The following is a 21,255-nucleotide window of genomic DNA, read 5'->3' as shown; positions in this document are numbered from 1 at the left end:
GGTGGGGTGGGTGGACAGGAAAACCAGGTCACCCGGGGCCGGGCGGTGGCATATGGCCACGTTCCTATCTACGGGTGAACCCGTAGCGGGCCTGGTCCAAGTACCCAAAAGAACGTCGGTCGAGGCCTCATTAAACGGCAGCAGAGGCTCTGTCGGGCATGACTGTTGTTTAAGGACCTCAGTGAGGAGGTTAGTCCTCACGGCCGCGACGGGGAGCTCAAGGCCCAAGGCCTTGGCAGCCCTCATCAACACCACACTGTAAGTTGCTCCCTCCTCCGAAGCCACGGTAGGAGGCAAGACAAAACCAGTGTCTGGAGAGGTGTCCAGACCACTGGCATCCCCAAGTTCACCTGTCCAGTCCTCTTGAGACTGACACTCTCGGGTTAGAGGGTCCTCAGACCCCTCCCAATACTCCTCATCACCCATCTCCTGATAATCAGGGTTGTCAATTGATGGGGCCGGTTCATTGCAGTGACGCCCAGTGACCCCGTTCCGACGCCGAAACCGGAGCGAGGGAGGCATCGGGGATGGCGCTGCCCGAGGACGGCGCCGGAGGTGACACCTGACACCGGGGGGGTTGTAAGGTCCACCGGCGACGACCCAGATCCTGAAGCGGGTCCAGTGGGGTCCCGTGGCGCGGGGCCCGAAGGCGCCGGCGGCGTCGGGACCGTTGGGCCCTGCGGCGCTGGGCCAGAAGGCGCCGGCGGGACCGTGGGGCCCTGCGACGCCGGCGGCATCGGGCCGAAGCACTCAACAGCGTCGGGGCCAAAGCCCCCGACCCGCTAGGGGCCCCAGATGACTCTCACCCAGAGACCGGAGGGTGTGGAGCTGGACGCGACGCCCGCGACTACGACGGAGCAGCGTGGGCGGTGTCACCCAAAACCCCAGCCGCGTCGCGCGAGCATTGGAGGGAGTCAGAAGAGCGATGACGCCTCTTCGACTTCTTGTGTTTCTTACCTGACGACAACTTCGACCCGGAGGAGTAGTGCTGACTCCCGGAGCTGTGGTGGCTCCGACCCCGCGACCTGTCCCTCGACCTCCCGTGGGACCGGGCCCTCTCACGGCGCGGGACCGACTGCCGGAGTTCGAGTCGCCTGCGGGACCGCTCCCGCCTGGCTTTCGAAGAGAGGGCCCGGCAGTCGGAGCAGGCCTTGTCGTCGTGGTCGACGCCTAGACAGAGTAGACACAGGTAGTGTGGATCCATGACGGACGTCGTGCGGTCGTAATCCTCGCAGTGCTTAAATCCAGGCATCCCTATGGCACTGATCGGAGTCGTATGACTTCGAAAAGATGATCAAAATGATCCAAAAAGTTAGTCAAAAAGTGACTAGACGTACTGCTTTTTCCAGATCTGCGCTTGCTGGTGCGGAAAAAAGAAGAACTGAGGTCAGCACGCGGAGGCGGCGTCTAAGTACTCCGACGACGTCATCACGGCGCCCACGACGCCGACGACAGACGCGGAGCCGCAGACGACGCCTACCGACGCGCAAGGGTACTGCTACGCAAAACATTTCCGGATCCAGTCTGACGCCTGGGGATATTTCCAAGATAAGGAATCTATCACTAACGTGTCTCTTTCAGATGACATCAAACACAACTCAAGATTCACTCAGCCTTCTTATTGTCAGTCAGTGAGCAGAAGCGAATTCTAGAGTGAAAGCCCCAAATAATAGCAGGCACAGTTGCCTACTCTTGCTTTTTTTATTTTAGGCACTTGATAGAGAAGTTGTGTGCTAGTTTTGAATACATGCTGAGGTATTTGATAAACTGTGATATGACTATCAGAGAAGGCTTTGTGCAAAGTACATGCCTCTGTCTGAGTGAAAGCCAGAGCAGCTTCTGGCCTAAAATACGTAAAAAAATCAGTTTATATGAAATTAATTAATATTCTTACATGTGTGATGCTGCAGCTGGTCGGGGCTCCTCCACATAGAGCTCTGCGGAACACTCCACCTCACCATGCTCATTCCGGGCAGTGACCACATACTGACCCTCATGCTCACTCCCAACATGGGAGATAACCAAGGAGTGGTGACCTTTCTCCTTCAGAATACGGACAGTCTCGCTCTCTTTCACAGGCTGACCTGAGGGACAGAAGGAGATTAATAAACATGAGAGATGAAAAACGGGTAAATGTCTAAGGGTTACCACAGAGGGGTAGGAAGAAGGAAATGTGCAACACCTGGATCAGAGGCACTACACAGATGGGTGCAACATTAATCAAGTTTGAGAAGGAAGATAAAGAAAATGAGAAGCTACAAAGATATGGTGCATTGGAGCTCACAAAGGAGAGCACTGTGAAATTAAGGGACTTTAGATTAGTTGAAGATTCATATATCTTACAATCATTTAGTCTTCTACTGTAATCTGTGTACCAGCGATAAAACTTTCATATGAACTGGACTCATGCTTTTCCTCCCTCAAATGGATGCTTCCACACTTCACAGATCCATCCGACCTTGAAGCAGACACAACTGAGCAGGAATTAACAAGCTCTTACAAAGAATTAAACATGAACCCCCAGAAAATTAGCTTGAACTAAGTGTTATTAATGTATTTAAATGTATTCAGCATGCTAACAGATGCAACCTTAGCATGGGAGGCAAATACACTGACTAGTACTCTAGTTCATACTTCGACAATCCTGAAAAAGAAGATGGACTGTGTGTTCTGTTCCTTGAGATAATGGAAAAAAACCTGCTACAGCAGCTTTTGTAGATGAATTGTACAGGCCTGGACTAGCCAGGTAGAAGGGAGATGGTAGAATCTTGAGTGGTTTCGTTAATGGGTTATGTCCCTTAAAATACACCAGACACACTGGGGCTGATTTACAAAGGTAAACATACACTTCTCTGTAAGTACACTTTTTTTTCAGTGTTTACAAACTATGATTTAATAGCAACTTAATGAAACCAGAGTCTCGGGAGTCGTAAAGTTACAATTAAATCATTGAGCCCGATTCACAAAGGTAAGCTGAGACGAAAGTCTAACTTTACGACTTTCGGTATTCACACAAAGGACATTTACGAGTAGAAAAGTTACCCTTTTGTCTCTGTTTAACTTAAGTTTTGGTCTTAATTTACCTTAGACTAGACTTTTGGTTTCAATAAAACTTAAGACCAAAACTTTAGCTAAACTGAGACAAAAGTCTAAATTTACTACTTGTAAATGCCCTCTGAAAATACCGAAATTCGTAAAGTTAGACTTTCATCTCAATTTACCTTTGTGAATCAGGTCCTTAGTTTGTTAATATCAAAAAAGAGTATACTTACAGAACAGTGTAAGTTTACCTTTGTGATTCAGGTCCTACATGTCTACAACTCAAGTGCATAAAGGCCTGGCATGGACTGTGCTCAGGGGGCCTTAACTTGTGCTCAGTTTACCGGCAGTTCTACAGTTGAGTGTCTACAGAACAAAACACCAGGATCTATGCAGCCAAGACCCAGCCAGCCATGCTCTCAACCAAAGTGACTCCTTGTGAAGCAATATATGTCCTTGTTCCCCAGTTATGAGCTGCGTATGCATTGAATGCAGTCAATGCTTTGAACCAATAGTGCCTGACCCATGCTGGAGGCAATAGGATAAGAGTGAGCAAATTTAATTTCAATTCCTGGAAGAGAGGAATTGATTAAAAGCCTCCTCATGGGTCCTGGGACATTACCACTGCTTGCTAAGCATGGGGTGAGGAAGCAACTCTGGGAGATCTCACTGTCACAAAATGCTGGAATAACAAATCTTGAAAGAAATACAAGTTCCAATCTCAACAAAAAGAATATTCTCAAAAATGTCAAAAGGCGTCAGAGTCTTGGTCCCTATAAACTTGTCTGGGTGGGGACAACTGGACTTCATTAAGATGATGTTCACACTAGTAATGCTATAAACGGTGTCAATGTTTCCACTTATCTTCAGTCCAACCTTTTCTTGGCACTCAATAAAACTATAAATACTGGGCCAAATTAACAAGGACGTAACGCAGCCCTGCGTTACTTCAGAAGCAAAGCGATGCGCCATGTTTACAATGTGACGTATCCTTGAGCTCTCCCCTGCGCTGGTGCACATTTGGATGCCATGCGTAAACACAGGCACCCTTGCACCATGGTGCAATGGTGTCTGCGTTGTGGGGATGCTGGTTTTTGTGAAGTAAGGGACACCTTCCTGCACAAAAACAATCACTAGATGTGTTTTCCTCTTTCTAGCAACACACATAGAAAGAGGAAAGAACAAGGAGAAATAAAAGTATTTCTCCTTGTTGCACCTCCTTAACCCTCTCTTGGGGAGGCGTAGGATCATAACGCATTCCCAGGTTTACAAAACATTGTAAATCTGGGATTGTGGTAGAATCCATGGGTGTTGTGTGGGGACACACACAGCACGAGCCATGGAACGCCCCTTTCACGCAAAGTGCTGCGAAAAAATGGGCCGTATTTACAAGGACATGAAAAGCAATGCAAGGGGACTTTACGTGTCCTTGTAAATATGGAGCACCACACTGCCCACAAAAAATGAAGCGCCGGCGGCTAAAGGGGCTTGTAAATATGCCCCACTATTCTTTGGAATGGGAAGCATTCTTTAAATTTTAACACGAAGGCTCCATTTATCGAAACAATATAGAGGGGTGAATTTACAAGACTTCATTTTCACGAGGCTACCTTATGGTTCAACCAAACGTTCCCTTCAGATCCTCCAATGGAACCTCCTAATGTTAAACTCATGATGTCCCTAGCCAATCTGGAGCGATTAGGACTTTACTTCACCATTAACTAGAAATCCAAAACCAAACAGTGTGTCCGCATTTTGACCTAGAAAGTAATCAGCTCAAACAACAGACTCCTGGACCTAATGTACAACTAATGGCTCAAAAGATGTATGTGTCAGAACAGTGTTCTAAAAACGACCATGTCTCACTTTTCTGGAATATTAGCGGAGGAACACGATCTACACTGTTAAGAAGTCCTTTAAATGCATCATCACAGCAACGTTCTATGATATCCAAAACATATAAAAACATGCACAATAATGTTCAGATATATAATAATGCATGAGAATGGATGAGATTGCTCCATTGGTCACTCTCTGCTGGATTGGGCCATGCCTGGAGATCCTTGATGCGTGAACAAACTCAAAAGTAGATCTGGGAAAGGCCACCAAATGTTCCAAATTAGCAAGGGGCTTGACACACTCATACCCTTTGAATGGCGTTTCCCAGCGTGCTTTCTCTGATGCAACATTCGTGCACTCTTTTACTTGACAGCCTTTTCACACTGAGAGCATTTCTATGGTTTGTCAGCAGTAGGAACTCTAAGATGTAGTCAACTTTAGCCTTATGTGAGACTTGTTAGTTTGAGACTAAGTAATTGCACAGAGTTCTATGTAGGAATGAACGGTGACTGTGAGGGCGGCTATCACGCTGCCAAGGATGGTCTGCATTAGAATGTTTTAATGAATCATGATTGTAGATGCTCCTAGTTTGGTTTACTGTTCCAATATCTGCAATGGAATTTTCCTGGCATGATTGTCACCAAGAAAGGATTGGAGTTTAGGTTCACTGTGTAGACTTACTTGGGATCTTTCTTTCTTTTTTCTTTTTCTTTACAGAGTTATATATAGCGCGAACTTGATCCGAAGGTATCGGATATCAGAGCAATTTACCTGGCACCAGTTGCGTCACACAAGGACACTTTCATATTTGTTAGGCACGGGGAGATTAATCGATTTGCCCAGGATCACAGGATGTTCAGCGTCATTGCCGAGACTCAAACCCAGTTCCCCAGATTTGAGGTCGACCACTCTAACCGTTGGCCAACTCCTCTTCTCAATGTTATCATCACTTCATCCACCCTAACTGTACCCTAGCAAACTCTACAAGGCCGGCCTCTCAGACAATGACTGCTGCTGGCAGTCGGAGAAAAGAATGCTACCTGTCAGTTCTACGGTCCCAAATTAAGGATATGCCGGAGTAAGTTCTTGAGTTAAATCCTAAACAGCCTTGCAGCAGACTCATTCATGTATTAAAAAGTTACTTACGCCAAACTCCTGTTAACTAAAAGGTAGAGAAAACATGTAGCCCCCAAATCACAGTCGCAGACCAGAATATCACAAGCACAGACCAGAATATCACAAGCACATGGAAAGCCTGGGACTCTCCCACTGTTTCTCACTGGTTGGACAATGCCAGTTGCACAGACTTGAGACTAAGGGGCCCATTAGGATGTCGGGCGGATTGCCTCCGCCAGGGTAGCGGTGGCCACCGCCACCCTGGCGGAGGCAATCCGCCCGACATCCTTCCCTGCATTCCCCCCCGCCATATTACGATGGCGGAGGGGACCCCAGCGGTGGGAAACACCGCCCGCCTGTTTTCTGCCCCGGTCGCCTTGCGGCCGGGGCGGAAAAGGGATAACATGGTGGCGGTGTCTATCAGACACCGCCAGCCATATTAGATTAGGCATTTTTCGATGTTTTCCGTGGCGGCAATGCCGCCACTGAAAGGCATGCGGTGTTCACATTGGGGGGCCCCTGTAGGCCCACAGAGTGACAGCCAAAGGAGGGTGGCACACAGGGGGGTACCTGTGGTACCCCCCTGCATTTGCATAATCGCAGCTGCAGGCACCACGCGGTGCCTGCCGCTACGATTATGCAAATGCGTGCATTTGTTTATCACATTGTGGCAGGCTGTGCAGTGAGCACCGCCCCCCACAATGTTAAATTGAGGAATGCGTCCGCCACCTTGGCGGGCGCATCCTAATGCCAATGTCGGGACCCCCGCCCTTTAGGCGGGCGGTCCCGATCTCCGTTAGGGTTGCGGGCGGACAAAGTCCGCCCGCAATCCTAATGTGCCCCTAAGGTAGCTGACAATGATAACACTTATATGAAATGTACTCCTTCGTTCAATTGCTTTATATAATATGTTCTTACCCCTGGACATTTCTTTCCATCTCTTTTATTTCTTGGGTAGCTCAATAATCATCAATCATCATTTCCCCACACTCACACAGTCATATCTTGCACCAATAATGCCGCTCCTGCAAAAACATCATCATCTTGCGTCATCCAGCTATTCAGCACATGCTACGATCGCTTGGTTTAATACTCTGTGCTTAGCTTTGTTATTACCCACAATCATTAAAATATATATATACACACACACACATATTATATACACACACACACATATTATAACACACACACACATAAATATACATATAGAGATGTATATATAAATATATATATATATATATATATATATATATATATATATATATATATATATATATATATATATATATATATATATATATATATATATATATATATTTATATACCCGCTCAATTTTCACCGTTTCTGGAGAAAATAAGCACTCGCGGGTGGCGTTCTTAAGGAATTTTATTTCATGAACAAACGCGTTTCGGCAGTCTGCCTTCTTCGTTGTTGCCAACACACCACAGGCAGCCGTCTTTTAATCGATTACAATACGTGTAACAAAATGACAACTGTGTGGACCTCCAAGATAACGTTGTAAATCATCTGCCATCTTACCCATATATGTTTTCAATGTACACGAGGTGAACACAAGTGTATCAGCCTAAATATAACATGGGGAATTTTAAAAAAACGCCGAAACTGTTATTAGCACACTTTTGAATTTTAAATTTGTGTGTAAATCTAATATAAATTCTACGCAGTTTAAATTATGAATGAAGTGCTATGCAATGTGAATAACAGTAGTCATGTATGCATCTACATGTAAATTATATGGTGTAAGATGATTTACAGGTGAAATTGCCGCATTACAGCACCTGTCCAGGAGTGCTGTAATGTCTATATATAGTTCTAGCAGGAGGACTGGGTAGGACAACCTTCAGTGGCCTTCCAAGAATGCTTTCACCTTTATATAAACTAAGCACTATCAATGGTAGTAAAACACAATTCCCTATCGACACAAATAAAAAAAAAGAAAGACACTTATAAAAAATTTGAAAAACCTATTACTACTTTAATAAAGAGTTAATAGGTAGAATAAAAGTACCAAGCAAATTACTTACTTACATCCAAAGCATAACGCAGAACAGGGGAAAACTGTACCTAAAACATCATGCATACCTTCAACTTTTGCAATGTCAGTCATTAACCATTCAGCTAATGATTTGGCATCACTATGTACTGTGGTAGCTTGCACCCACATTTCGCACACAAAAAGTGAAAACTGAGTTCACAACTTTTATCTATACATTATAAGTTATAAAACTGTTACACTACTTACCTCCACTACCCAAAATAAGCATCTGCGCACTATATTATCTAATCCAGTCAACCTTTCACGAAATCTGAATGACGGATTTCAAAATACACACATTGAAATAAATTAGGCATCATGCATTGAATTTAACTACCTTTGAGACCCCCCACAACATATACATATTATAGTATATATGTAGGCGAAAAAACATTTCCATATTTATACGCACCTTAATGCTACATTTCTTGTAATTTTCGCACTACACTTTACACCACTCCACTGTCTAGCTGTTTAGTTATGCCACTGCACTGTAATTTCCAGTATGTTATTCCTCTTTATGACACTACAGTATACGCCACTACATTCTACACTAATCCACTGTACGTTACTCAACTGCACTTGACCCAACTGGACTGCACACCATTGCAATGTACACCACTATACACTATTATACTGCTCACCAGTGAATTATTTTACACTTATGTGTTTGTCAGTTTACTGGACGCCCCTAAACTACTGCTCACAACTCAATACTATTCAACCGTACCATTCTCAAATGTACACTATTCCACTACATGCTATTCCAGTATGGCCCATTTGATGGCACACTACTGGAGTGCACGCTATTTCAGTTTCCGCTACAACACTCCACTCTACTGCATTGCATTAGAATAAACTATAAGCCACTGCACTGTACCACATTCAGCTGTATGCTATTTCCCTTTACAAGAGTGCATTTTACGCCAGTCCACTAAACCACATTCCACTGTACGTGACTACACCATATGCTTAAATAATTAACCCCATGGAGTTTGACATCACTGTACAGTATGCTGCTCCATCAAATAGCACGCCACTCTACATCTAAACAGTTAAGACCACTAAACTCAACTTTATTACAGTAAACACTACTAAATTCTACAGTACTTCACTCCACCTCACCATAGGTTATGCTACTCCACTATACGCTATAGCACTGTACTGTATTACACACCATCCCACTGTAGTCTACAGTATGCTGCTCCACACCACTGCACTGGATCACTGACAGAATATCGACGGAAAAAATATCGACCTACAGAAAAATCGTCGTAGGAATATCGGAGACAAGAATATCGACATCCTATCTACAACATGGTAAGTACAAAAATATCGAAACCAAAATATTGTTCTTAAAAATATCGAAATTAAAAATATTGATTTTTTTTAAATGAAAAAAAGTGTAAAATAAAGTAAATAATACTTTTAAACCAAATAAACATAATAAAAAATATGTAATATTGTTTAAAATTAATAAATACATATACAATAATATAACATTAATTACACATATACATAAAAATTATAATATATACTTACTTAATAATACGTTTTAATAATTATTTTAATAACGTATACATTATTAACAAATATTATAAGTTACAAATACATCTACACAGATAAAACAATAACATAAATAAAAAGTGAAAAATTATATTTAATAAATAAAAAAGTAAATATTTTTAAAATTAATAATATACTACTTTATCAAAAATAATAATACAAATATTAAATAGCTAAAATTAAAATAAAACTACTATTCAAAGTCCCCAAAAAATTACAGTAATGATAACATTGGACAGCGTAACACTTAAAATTACTATTCCAACTCCAGAGGGTGCTACAGTAGGGAAGGCGTTGGATAGTGTTGGGGTAAATATTACTATTCCAGCTCCAGAGGGTGCAACAGTAGGGAAAGCGTTGGATAGCTTAGCGGTAAAAATGACTATTCCAACTCCAGAGGTTGCTACAGTAGGGAAAGCGTTGGATAGCGTAGGGGTAAAAGTTACTATTCCAACTCCAGAGAGGGCAACAGTAGGGAAAGCATTGGATAGTGTAGGGGTAAAAATTACTATTCCAGCTCCAGAGGGGGCTACAGTAGGGAAAGCGTTGGATAGCGTAAGGGTAAAAATTACTCTTCCAACTCCAGAGGGTGCAACAGTAGGGAAAGCGTTGGATAGCGTTGGGGTAAAAATTACTATTCCAAATCCAGAGGGGACAACAGTAGGGAAAGCGTTGAATAGCATAGGGGTTAAAATTACTATTCCAACTCCTGAGAGGACAACAGTAGGAAAAGTGTTGGAAGCGTAGGGGTAAAAATTACTCCTATACTGTACTCAGGTATACCTCATTCCACTTTACTATTCAAACTCCAGAGGGTGCTTCAGTAGGAAAAGCTTTGGATAGGGTAGGGGTAGGGGTCAAAATTAGAATTCCAACTCCAGAGGGTGCAACAGTAGGGAAAGCATTGGATAGCGTAAGGGTAAAAATTACTATTCCAACTCCAGAGGGTGCAACAGTAGGGAAAGCATTGGATAGCGTAGGAGTAAAATTTACTATTCCAACGCCAGAGGGTGCAACAGTAAGGAACGCGTTGAATAGCGTAGAGGTAAAAATTACTATTCCAGCTCCAGAGGGTGCAACAGTAGGGAAAGCGTTGGATAGCGTAGGGATAAAAATTACTATTCCAACTCCAGAGAGTGAAACAGTAGGGAAAACGTTGGATAGTGTAAAATTTAAATATAAAATACTTATAAATAATTTTTCTATTTAAAATAATAAATAATATAATTATTAAAAAAACTCTACATCATTTACAAATACCCATTAATAATTATTAAAAACATAATAACAATTGAATATTTCATTAACAATAAATTAACAATAAATACCATTACATAATAATTAATAAATACTACTAACCAAATAATAAATATTGAACAATAAAATATGTTTCATTACAAAATATTAATTATTTAAAATTAATTCACAATTAAAAAATATTAAACAACAAAATTGTTTTCCCTACCAAATGATACTTTTTATGAAATATAGATTGCCAATTAATTAAAAATAATTTCCAATTAATAAAAATTAATTACCAAATAAACATTTTAATTGCCAATTAACACAATTAATTACGATTAAAAAAATTAATTACCAATTAAAAAATTAATTATCAATTAAAATATGTAATTGCCAAATAATAATTAAACATAAAATATTTATCCACACCAATAAATAAAAAAAATCATTAATTAATTACAACTAAATTACTTCCCACCCAATTCCCCTATACACCCACAACACGCTACAGAAATGAACACAAAAATTAATTAAAATTAATTTATAATTCCTAAACATTTATCATTAATTTAGTATATTGAAATTACTTCCCACCCTATTCCCTTATAAACCCACAACCCGCTCCAGTACTAAAACATAAAATTTACTTAAAAATAACATTATTAATATAAAACAATAATACACATATAATTTAAAACAAGTAAAATACTTTACAAAAAAATAATACACATACATAATAATATACATAACAATAATACAAATATCAATATTAGTAACTTCGATAGTACTTACATCAATATAAGAAAAATTGATATTACTTACCTTCGGGTCGATATTCTGTCCAATGATATTCTTGACCTCAATATTTTGTGCCTTCGATATTTACAACTCGATATTTCTGAAGGTCGATATTAATAACTCGATATTTAGACTGTGTACCCACTGCACTATATGGCACTCCAATATACGCCACTCCATTTTACACATTTTAACTTTACAACACTACACTAAACCACACTACACTTTATGTAAGTTCACTGTACAGCACTAGACTTTACCCCACTCTATAGCACTTCAGTATACTCCACTCCAATGTGCGTTATTTCAGGTTAAGCCACTCAAGTGTTCCACACGCCACCATATGCCACTTCGGTGTACGCTATTTCAGTACATAATATTCCAATATAGGCCCCTAAACTGTACAACACTGCATTGTTTACCACTACTTCTATGTCACTACGGTATACATGAATACAGTGTACAATATTTACAAGATGCCAATTCACTTTACCACACTTCACTTTATGCGATTCCACTGCATATCAGTGCACTGTACACCCCTACACTCTATGCCACTCTATTGTTTCAAAGTTCCCTGTACACCACTCCGCTGTATGGTATTCCACTATACTGTACTCAGGTATACCTCATTCCACTTTACTCCACTTCACCATACCATATTATACTCTACCAGACTACACTTCCGCAGCAGGAACGCCACAATATTGTACCACACTCCACTTATTACCACTCTACTCCAATAAACTAAACTAGACAAATATTAGAAAATTGTTACTAACATGGTAAAAAACATTGAGATTCAAAAAATAAACAAAGGTTACATGGTGGTCATAATTAGGCATCCTTGATTTAGGTTTGGTATACAAACCCAAATAAGCTCCACTAACATTAGAAATTCTACAGTTATAGTTCTCTTATTTTTATTATTTATGCACCATGAACAAACTTATTCATGCCAAACACACCGTGCACTGCACAACCATAACACATTAATAACTTAGACTTATCTGTTGAAATTATCAGTTACCCACCGCTTTCATATTACTGTAAGTCATACTTATCACTTACATTTATACCTACACACCACCTTTCAATTAACATCACTCGCGCACTGCCGTACACACTCGTGTCACCTCACTCGCCAAATTGAAACAACTATAACTTGCCAATCTACCACGCACTGTGTTCTGGTTAATAATATCATTTCTCATATTCATAAGTGTTTTATTTACTGCAATAAATTCACAGCCTATGACTTAGGTAATATCCAAGGAGATATGTAGTGCATTGAGAAGGCGCAAGTTATAGTTAATGTAGCGTGGCGAGTGAGGTGAGAAGTGCACGAGTTTCCAAGTTTCACTAACTATTACTGGTGTGCAACTTTTGTTTCTGTTGTGTGAAAAACATTATATATATATCAGTGAGCAAGGATGTAAGTCCGAAACGCGTCTGATGACTGGCGCCACCTTTACCATTTGATCAGTAATAAATTTCTTTTGTAACCGAAGCCTGGTTTGCGGTAATTATTGAAGCAGTCTGTGAACTTGTGTGTGCTGGCTGACGGCTGCCGCCGGCAACAGGTTGGATTCCATATATATATATATATATATATATATATCTCGCACGAAGCAGGCAGTTGATGAGACGAAAGACCAGAAGATATGAGTGATTACAGGTGAAATCAGGTAAGGGGCAAAGATGACATGAGTGGTAGGATCAGAAGGAACACACAGACGGACATGATTACCAAAGTGGGTCCAAGTGACAGCAGGCGGAGGGGTTCCACTGATCTTGCAGTCCAGGCGGGCCGTCCGTCCCTCCACTACATCCAGGTCTTCCATCTTCCGAGTGAACATCGGCTGGACCGAAGGTCGGACCGTCAGGACACCACTGCACGTCAGCTCATCTGAAAGAAGCCCTCAGTTACTATCCATGAACTATTATACGGTAGTGACACATCATCACCAAATAGCTGGAACTTTCTGTGTTCATCTTTGTTTAAAACTCTTCACACATGTTAATGTTTTACAGGTATGTGTCCGTAAAAAATGTACTTTCTCTGTACACATGCATGTGTCTTTACAAGGATGTGTGTTGTGTGTATGTGTTAGCTGGTCTTGTAATCATTCTCAGAAAATATCATAATCTGTGCTTCATATTGTCCATGTTTGACATTATTCTGCACTGGAGGCAATATTTGTTAGAAAATGTTGTGAAAATATTCTCCAGTTGCACCGCATTGTAAGAAAGCAAGAGACTTTACTTTTTTCAGGATCGAACTTAAAATAGTCCTGAATAACAACTATCTCTGTAATGAAGCCTGGCAACTTGAATGTTAATCAAACAATGAAGTGCTTACCACCATTCATCAGAGTTGATTCCAATCCTTAACTGTGAGCTTGTGGACGGTATGTATGGCCTAGACCAAGGGTGTCCCATATAAATACAGTAGGGCAGAACCCATGACATGTTTTCGTGTAATTCACATACAGTTTGTACCATTTAAAGAATACAAATACAAATTATTTAATTAGAGGGTATGCTGAAAATGTGGCATGGATCAGTCCCTCAGTGATTGACACCGCTGTCTGAGATGCTATCTCTGCATGACAAGTACTACCTAAATGCTTTGAAATGTATTTTTACTTGCATAAGAAATCTGGCTCACAAGCAGACAGGAGGTCACAGCAACATAGGAGTCTTCATCTGCATCATAGTGGAACCAAGCTAATTGCTCATTATCAAGAGAAAGATATTTTACCAATTGCCTTAATTTTCATTCTTACAGCTAAAATCTAGCAAGCAGCCACTAAAAGGTACGCAGGATGGGTGTAGATGGCGGACACCTCTTGCAAAAGAGAATCCTATCCGGCATAATCCTTTTGCATTGAAACAACTTTGTGCTTTATTTTGCCCTCTTCCAATTTGACAGCAGACGGGCAGTGACTGCGGCCTGCTGCAAAGTTCAGTTTTCCCCCACTCCCGACTACTGACCTGCGGCCAATACAAGAGATACATGGAGGCCGTGGTACTAGAGGCCTTGAGTTGGGGTCATCGACATCATAGCCACCTTGACTCTGGATTTGCGGCCTGAACAAGTGGTGCAGCTCCAATGATAACTCCATCCGTTCTCCCAAGGGAAGGACAACTGCACTGTGGCATCTGAGCAGAGGAGCTGCCCTACAGAGGTCGGCGGTGACAGGCCACCACGCCCCAGTCTGATCGCTTTGGTAACTGGCCCTGGAGTTGCTATAGTGAAGGAGTTAGAAAACTGCACATGGGCGGTAGGGGTTGGGCCGCACACACACTATGAATACTGAGACAGTCCGACCTGTCAGCAGCCACTCGACCTTGTACCCCTTTCATCTTTTTAGTTGAATACCTTGGGTCCTGAAAGCCCAAGGGGCCCACGCCACAATGCAGCTGACTCTTGGCTCTGGATCGGCCCCAGCGGTAAGGAGGTTGCTGTCTCCTGCTCGAGGATCCTAAGATACTGTGGACTAGGTGCTGGGAGTCTGTGGGGAGATATACCTTGCCTTGCAAGTTCACAGGGGCTTGCTGTCCAGTCATTGCCACTACCTGAAGGACATTAGGCATTGGTGGAGCTCAGTCCCTACTTGGGTCTTTGCGGCTTGGTGCCAGATGACTGTCTGGCAGACAGGTGCTAGTGGGAATTTCCCTTGGATGATAGGAGCCACTGTAATGCGGAGGACTTTCTGGCAGCCAGCTTTGGGGTCCCTTGGTGGGTGTTGACTGTCAACAGACAGTGGTGAATTGCAGCCCAAATGTGGATCTACTGGGCTCTTAGCTTGAACACAGATGTTGAGACAATAAAGACCCAGGTGGAGTGTTTCCTTGAATCTGTGATGGGATTTTGGTGCACCTGTGCCTGTTTAGCACCTCTTGAAGACCATTTATATCCTGCACATATGGCCTAGAACTACTTGGAAATTGCTGATATTGACTCTCCGTAACAGATCTTAGGGTTTGGCGCATTGACTTGCCTCTTGTCCAGCAGGAGGGACAATGGTAAAAGAGAAAAGACTCCCCAAGCATCGGAGATTGAGAAAATATACGAAACCGCTAGTGGTGGCAGATGCAACACCCTTAATCAAGCATGCAGCGATGGAGAGGACTCCCCCTTGTGCACTGGTGTTATTCTGAAGGCGATAAGTCCTACCTGCAGGCTCTGGAGCTCAAGATTGGAGCTGTGGGGGAAGATGTGGTGTTACTCCGCTAGGGCATCCATAATACCAGAAGCAGAGTGATGGAAGCGAGAAACTGCATCGCCACGCTCAAGATCTCGGTGAAATACCTCCATCAATGGTTGCATAAACTACAGAGCGCTTCAGTGTAACAGCAGCCAGAGTTGGAGATGTGGAAGGCCATTCATGGAGAATAAACCACAGGTTTGTGGGGATCACTGAAGGGTCAGAGAGCCAACATCCTAAAAAATGTCTAAACAATTGGCTGTGGACTTTCCTCCTGCAGGATAAACTCTCTGCTTGCTTTTTGACTGAATGGGTGCACTGTGCTCTCCTATGTAAGCTACCTTCTTGGGCCGTTGTGTGTCCAATGATAGCCCGCTTTCTAAACAACAGGGCCCGCAATGAGGTGTTGAGTGCAAGCAGATGGTTGGGTGATGTTTGACTTGATTTTCAAAAGATTTGTATCCTTCCCAACTACACACGAATGGTATAGCAGCAAAGAAAAACTTTTGACCAAGTAAAACAAAAACTCAGAACTATGGTAATCCAGTACATAATCCTGTACCCTGTAAAATGAAGCCTTTCAATATCTTCAATTGGGGTTACTTGCTGGAGGTTCTGCAGATCATGAAGTTTGGGCCACAGCATCAAGATTGGATTAAACTGCTTTATACTGAGCCGAGTGCCAGGGTTGGGTGTGTCCTTTCCAGTCCGACAGGTTCGATCTAGGCAGAAGGACGTAGCAGAGGCGTCCCCTCTTCCCACTTCTGTTCAATCTTGCACAGGGGACCCTTGCAGTGTGGAAGTTGCATGATAGGGTAAATAGTGCTGGGAGAGAAAAAGCATGTCTTATCACTCCATGTTGACAAAGCACTTTTTTTTACCTCAGGGCCCTCCGAGACTCCTTAGGGATCCAGGTCCGGTTACTGAACGATTTTGGGGCCATTTTGGGTCTGCATATTAATTGTAGTAAGTCCAAGTTGTTCCATCTTTCTGTACTGGTTGGGACTGTGGTGGGTCAGCTGCCTTGTATTGGTTTACAGTTGGAAACAGATCACTTTTGCTACTTGGGTATCATGGCGGCGTACTCGCGGGACAAGCTATTTCAGCTCCATGGCAGCAGGGTGTTTGACTCATTGCACTCATCGAACGAGTTACTTACCTTCGGTAATGCATTGTCCATCTAGCTGCAGATTCCTTACCTTTGAATTTCCCAGGAGTCAGGCTGAATCTGGAAATCTTTGCTGAGCAATACCCCTTGAGCGCGCTGTTGGTTGGCTCCATTAGGCTCCAGTGACATCGTCGGTATCGGTAGTGTCAGTTATGACATCGTAGTACCTATATAGGCACCACCCAGGTGCGCGGATATCTGTCCTTTTTGATTGTTTTCCACGCCAGAAGCACAGAGCCACAAAGTAACTGATGCAGTCATGTGCAACACTAGGGACCTGAAAGGCGGAGTAACCCTGACTCCACAATATTAGCCTGCAAAGTGGGGAGGCATGGGTGGGGCCGTAAGGAATCTACAGCTAGAGTCTCTACCAGATAATGCATTACCGAAGGCAAGTAACGTGTTCATCTGACTTCTAGCTTCAAATTCCTTAATTTTGAATTAGATACCCAAGCCATACCATCCCAGCGGTGGGCTGTAGACCAATACCTTAAACTTGAAAGTCCTGCAGGACCGAGCGGACAAAGTGCATGTCCCTACAGACCTGACCATCCAGGCAGTAAAAGCTTTGCAAACGTGTGCAATGAGGCCTACGGTGCTGCCTGACAGATGTCTTGGACAGCGACACCCCGAGCCAAGGCTGTAGTCACTGCCTTTCCCCTGGTGGAATGGGCCCTTAATCCCTCAGGATTGCCAAGGCATAGCAGATTTTAATGCGGAGAACGACCCCGCGAGAAATGGTCCTTTTCTGCATTGCTCTTCCCTTATTTGCTCCCATGTATCCCAAGAAGAGTTGGTTATCCACCTGGAACACTTTTGTGCGGTCAAAGTAGAACATCAATGCTCTTTTTGGGTCCAGTCGGCAGAGACACTCCTCTTCCTAAGAGGGACTCAGGGGGGCGCAAAGAAGATGGGCAACGTGATGGATTGACCCAGATGGAATGGGATCACAACTTTTGGTGAAAAGGAAGCCTGGATGCAAAGCACCACTCTGTCTGGAAAGGAGATTAGACAGGGAGGCAAGCAAGATAAGACCTGCAACTCACCCACCCTGTGGGCCAATCTCAATGTTACTAAGGAGTCAGTTTTGATGGTCAACAGCCGGAGGGGACAACTGTGTTGAGGCTCAAATGGAGCACACATCAGGTAGGTGAGGACAATATTAAGGGCAAGAATATAACAAGAGGAGGGAGAGGGGAAGTGGATTCGGTCTCCCCTGGCAATTTACATAAACAGAATAGAATCCACTCTGGTAGTGGTAGTGATCTCTACAATGGTGGGGAGCACACAGTGTTGTTTTAAATACCCCTCACACACCAACAGGCCCCTTGGTGTCATGCTTCATCATTGGGGTCTTCGCTCCCCTCTACGGGATGCGGCATGCTGCGACTCACGACTACGTAGGAGCACTGAAACTGAACTATGTGTTGGTGTGTGTGAGGTAAACAAGTGTGAGTGGTGAGGTGGTGAAAAGTGGTGGTTAAAAGATACCTGGCTCGTAGGTGAAAAAATAATAAAAAGTTTTTATTAAGCCCTCGGCTAGCATCATTAAAAGGGTGCAGGGTGAGGTTGTTTACTGCAAATTAGGGTACATCAACCTCAAAAGAAGTAAGTATGGTGTAATATAGGTTTAGTTTCTATGCCAAGAATCTATCCAAGATTTGTCTTAGGGTCTAATCGGCTCCATACCTTAGTTAGAATGAAGGAGGTCTGGTATCTTTGTCTCGGACTCGATTTCCCAACACCCCGCAAGGGGAGCTTGGAAACACTGGAGCTGGATTCTCAGTGAGAGAAAGGACAGCTTCTCGATCAGTGCGTCAGCTGGAGGGTCGGCTTCCTTCGGCACTTGCTGTAGCGAGCTCCGGCGGGCAAGTAGACAGTCGAACTGCTCCAAACCACTGTGTGTTTGCTTGAGCAAGGGAAGGCATATTTATACCTTGAAGGTGCCTGGTTTGACGTAAAGTCAGGCATAATAACGTCAGCAAAGAACCCCAAGGGAATGGTAGTTCTTGGAAAACTTCATGAGTTCTTGGACAAATCAATATTCAAGTAAGGGGATGTCCCTGGCTGCTTATGCCGATTTTCCAAGAAATGGTTGTGAGTTTTTAGTACAGGTGGAAGTAGCCATGCCTGTATTTGGACTGCATGGGCTATGTCTAAATATGGGTATGATTTATATGCCTATATAAGGGCAATGTGAATTGTACCTATATAAGGGCATGAATCAGGACAATTTCACTTGGGTCCTAAAACGCCATACAACACCCACTTCACTTTATTATGTTCGAAATTACTAAACTCTAAGCATTTAAAACATATCTAAAGCATGATGTGTTAATAACCCCACCCAAAATACAAAAAATGCATTTGAAATGGTTGTACACGAAAATGAGCAGAGAGGTGGACTACATTTCCAACTGGGCCCCTGGGCGTCCCGGGTCACAAGTTCAATCTCTACCCCTGACTTACTTCTAGCCCACTCCAAATAGGGTGAGAGGGTTTCAGAACTGGGGCGTCCAGGATATTCTGGACTCTAGATTACAGGATACCCAAATGCTCCGGATGAGAAACATTAACAATGGCCCTAGGAGCGATCTGCACGCCCTCACCAATAGATTTAGTGTATTAGACCAGCTGGATTGACGCCCGATTAGGGGTCCAGGCCGGTCCACGATGGGTGGCGTCGAGGGCCTGTGCACTGCCGCCTCGGGTGCTGCGGCAGGGTACATAGAAACTGAGCCAAGTCAGGGCAAATACTCCCTATAAATACACCGGTGGAGGGACCTGCTTGGGGGGCAACATGAACTCAGCAGATTTAGAAACTAGGGCGGGGATGGTAAAGGATTCTATCAAAATCCTCTCCTGGAATGTGGCCGATATTAAAAACAAATTGTTGTGCCCAGACTGGGGAGCATTTGTGGAAAGTAATGATATTTGCCTATTTCAGGAAATTGGGCACTGGTAGGCGTACAAAGGTGTGGGTATTCCACCTTCAGTGAACCGGCAACTAAGAAGGGGAGGGGTAGACCTTCTGGGGGACTTAGTATTTGGGTCGGCACCCACCTGGGGGCACAGGCTGTCCAGATTCCCACAGATTTTTGAGACGTGCAGTGTGTGCTACTTACACTCCCTAGAAATAGGCAAACTGCGCTAATAAATATATACTCGAGACCAACCGTAAGTGAGAAGGAGTCTGCAACTATTGACCAACTTGTGCAGTTCATCTCAACTCTGGATCCAGCAGTTACTCTAATTGTGGGTGGTGATCTTAATAGCCAATTTGAGCAACTTACTGACCCAACTCATGATGGCCCAGATGATGAGGACCAGCACTGGCTCATCCCGGAACCGCAGATTCCGGTGGTGAGAGACTGGACTCACAAATTAATTCCCTCACCCTCACGACCTCTCTTAGAGCCTGTAATGGGAGGACAAACTCCGATAGACCTGTTCAAATGACATTTAATAGGGAGGGCCAAAATTCCATCCTGGATTACATCCTGGTGAAAGCTTGAACCTGGGGTATGGTATCAGATTTTAGAATCTATCCTAGGAAAGATAGTGACCATAACCCCCTGGTCATGTTTTTGAAACCCGGGAGCTTGGGCCTGTTAAATCCAGGTTCTGACCCAAATTCAATTGGCCCTCCGCTCTCATTAACCAACAACAGGCGGAGAGTCAAGGGGCCATATATATTGGGTTCTCCTAATAAACTGGCAGAAGTTTACCAAAGGTCTCTGCCCTATCTTAGCGACATGGCGGAGGTGGAGGAAAATCTGGGTGCTAGCAAGGAGCCCCTAAATATTCATCAGGGGCTCGTGTGGAACCTTGGTGAAGTGTTCTACCCAGACGGGAGACCTAAGGTAAAATCAGTCACTGTCCAACCCTGGTACAACGCCCAGTGTAGGAAAGCTAAAAAATAACTGGTTTGTGCGGTTAAGGTTCAGGATAAAACTAAGATTACGCTCTACCGGCGTTTGTATAAGCTGGCCACCAAGAGGGCAAGAAAGGAGTGGGAGGCAGATAACTGGGAAGATCTAAGAACTGCACTAAAGTCCAAAGACGCCAAATCTTTCTGGACAATTGTTAGTTGTGGGAGCGAGGAAGGAAACATGACCAATAAACCCAATATAGCTGCATCGGCTTGGGAGGTACATTTTGGGGAGTTGTACCCCCTCCTGAGTAATGACGGTTTAATGACCCCTCTCCCATGCCC

The 21,255-nt window shown here is 43.4% G+C and overlaps 1 protein-coding gene across 3 annotated transcripts in view; it reads right to left on the bottom strand.

The window, feature by feature from the left end:
• The window catches only part of SPEG (striated muscle enriched protein kinase), a 1,422,155-nt gene that overhangs the window by 665,469 nt on the left and 735,431 nt on the right, over positions 1-21,255 (bottom strand). For all 3 annotated transcript variants that reach the window (XM_086954403.1, XM_086954404.1, XM_086954405.1), the window contains 2 exons: positions 13,408-13,566; positions 1,895-2,084 (listed from right to left, as the gene is read on the bottom strand). In XM_086954403.1, coding sequence (XP_086810529.1) covers positions 1,895-2,084; positions 13,408-13,566 — 349 coding nt within the window. The remainder of the gene's footprint in view (positions 1-1,894; positions 2,085-13,407; positions 13,567-21,255) is intronic.

This window comes from Lissotriton vulgaris, chromosome 2_1 (genome assembly GCF_964263255.1).
Source record: "Lissotriton vulgaris chromosome 2_1, aLisVul1.2, whole genome shotgun sequence".
Taxonomy (NCBI): domain Eukaryota; kingdom Metazoa; phylum Chordata; class Amphibia; order Caudata; family Salamandridae; genus Lissotriton; species Lissotriton vulgaris.
The sequence above is the reverse complement of the archived record's forward strand: the minus strand, read 5'-3'. Positions and strand labels throughout refer to the sequence as shown.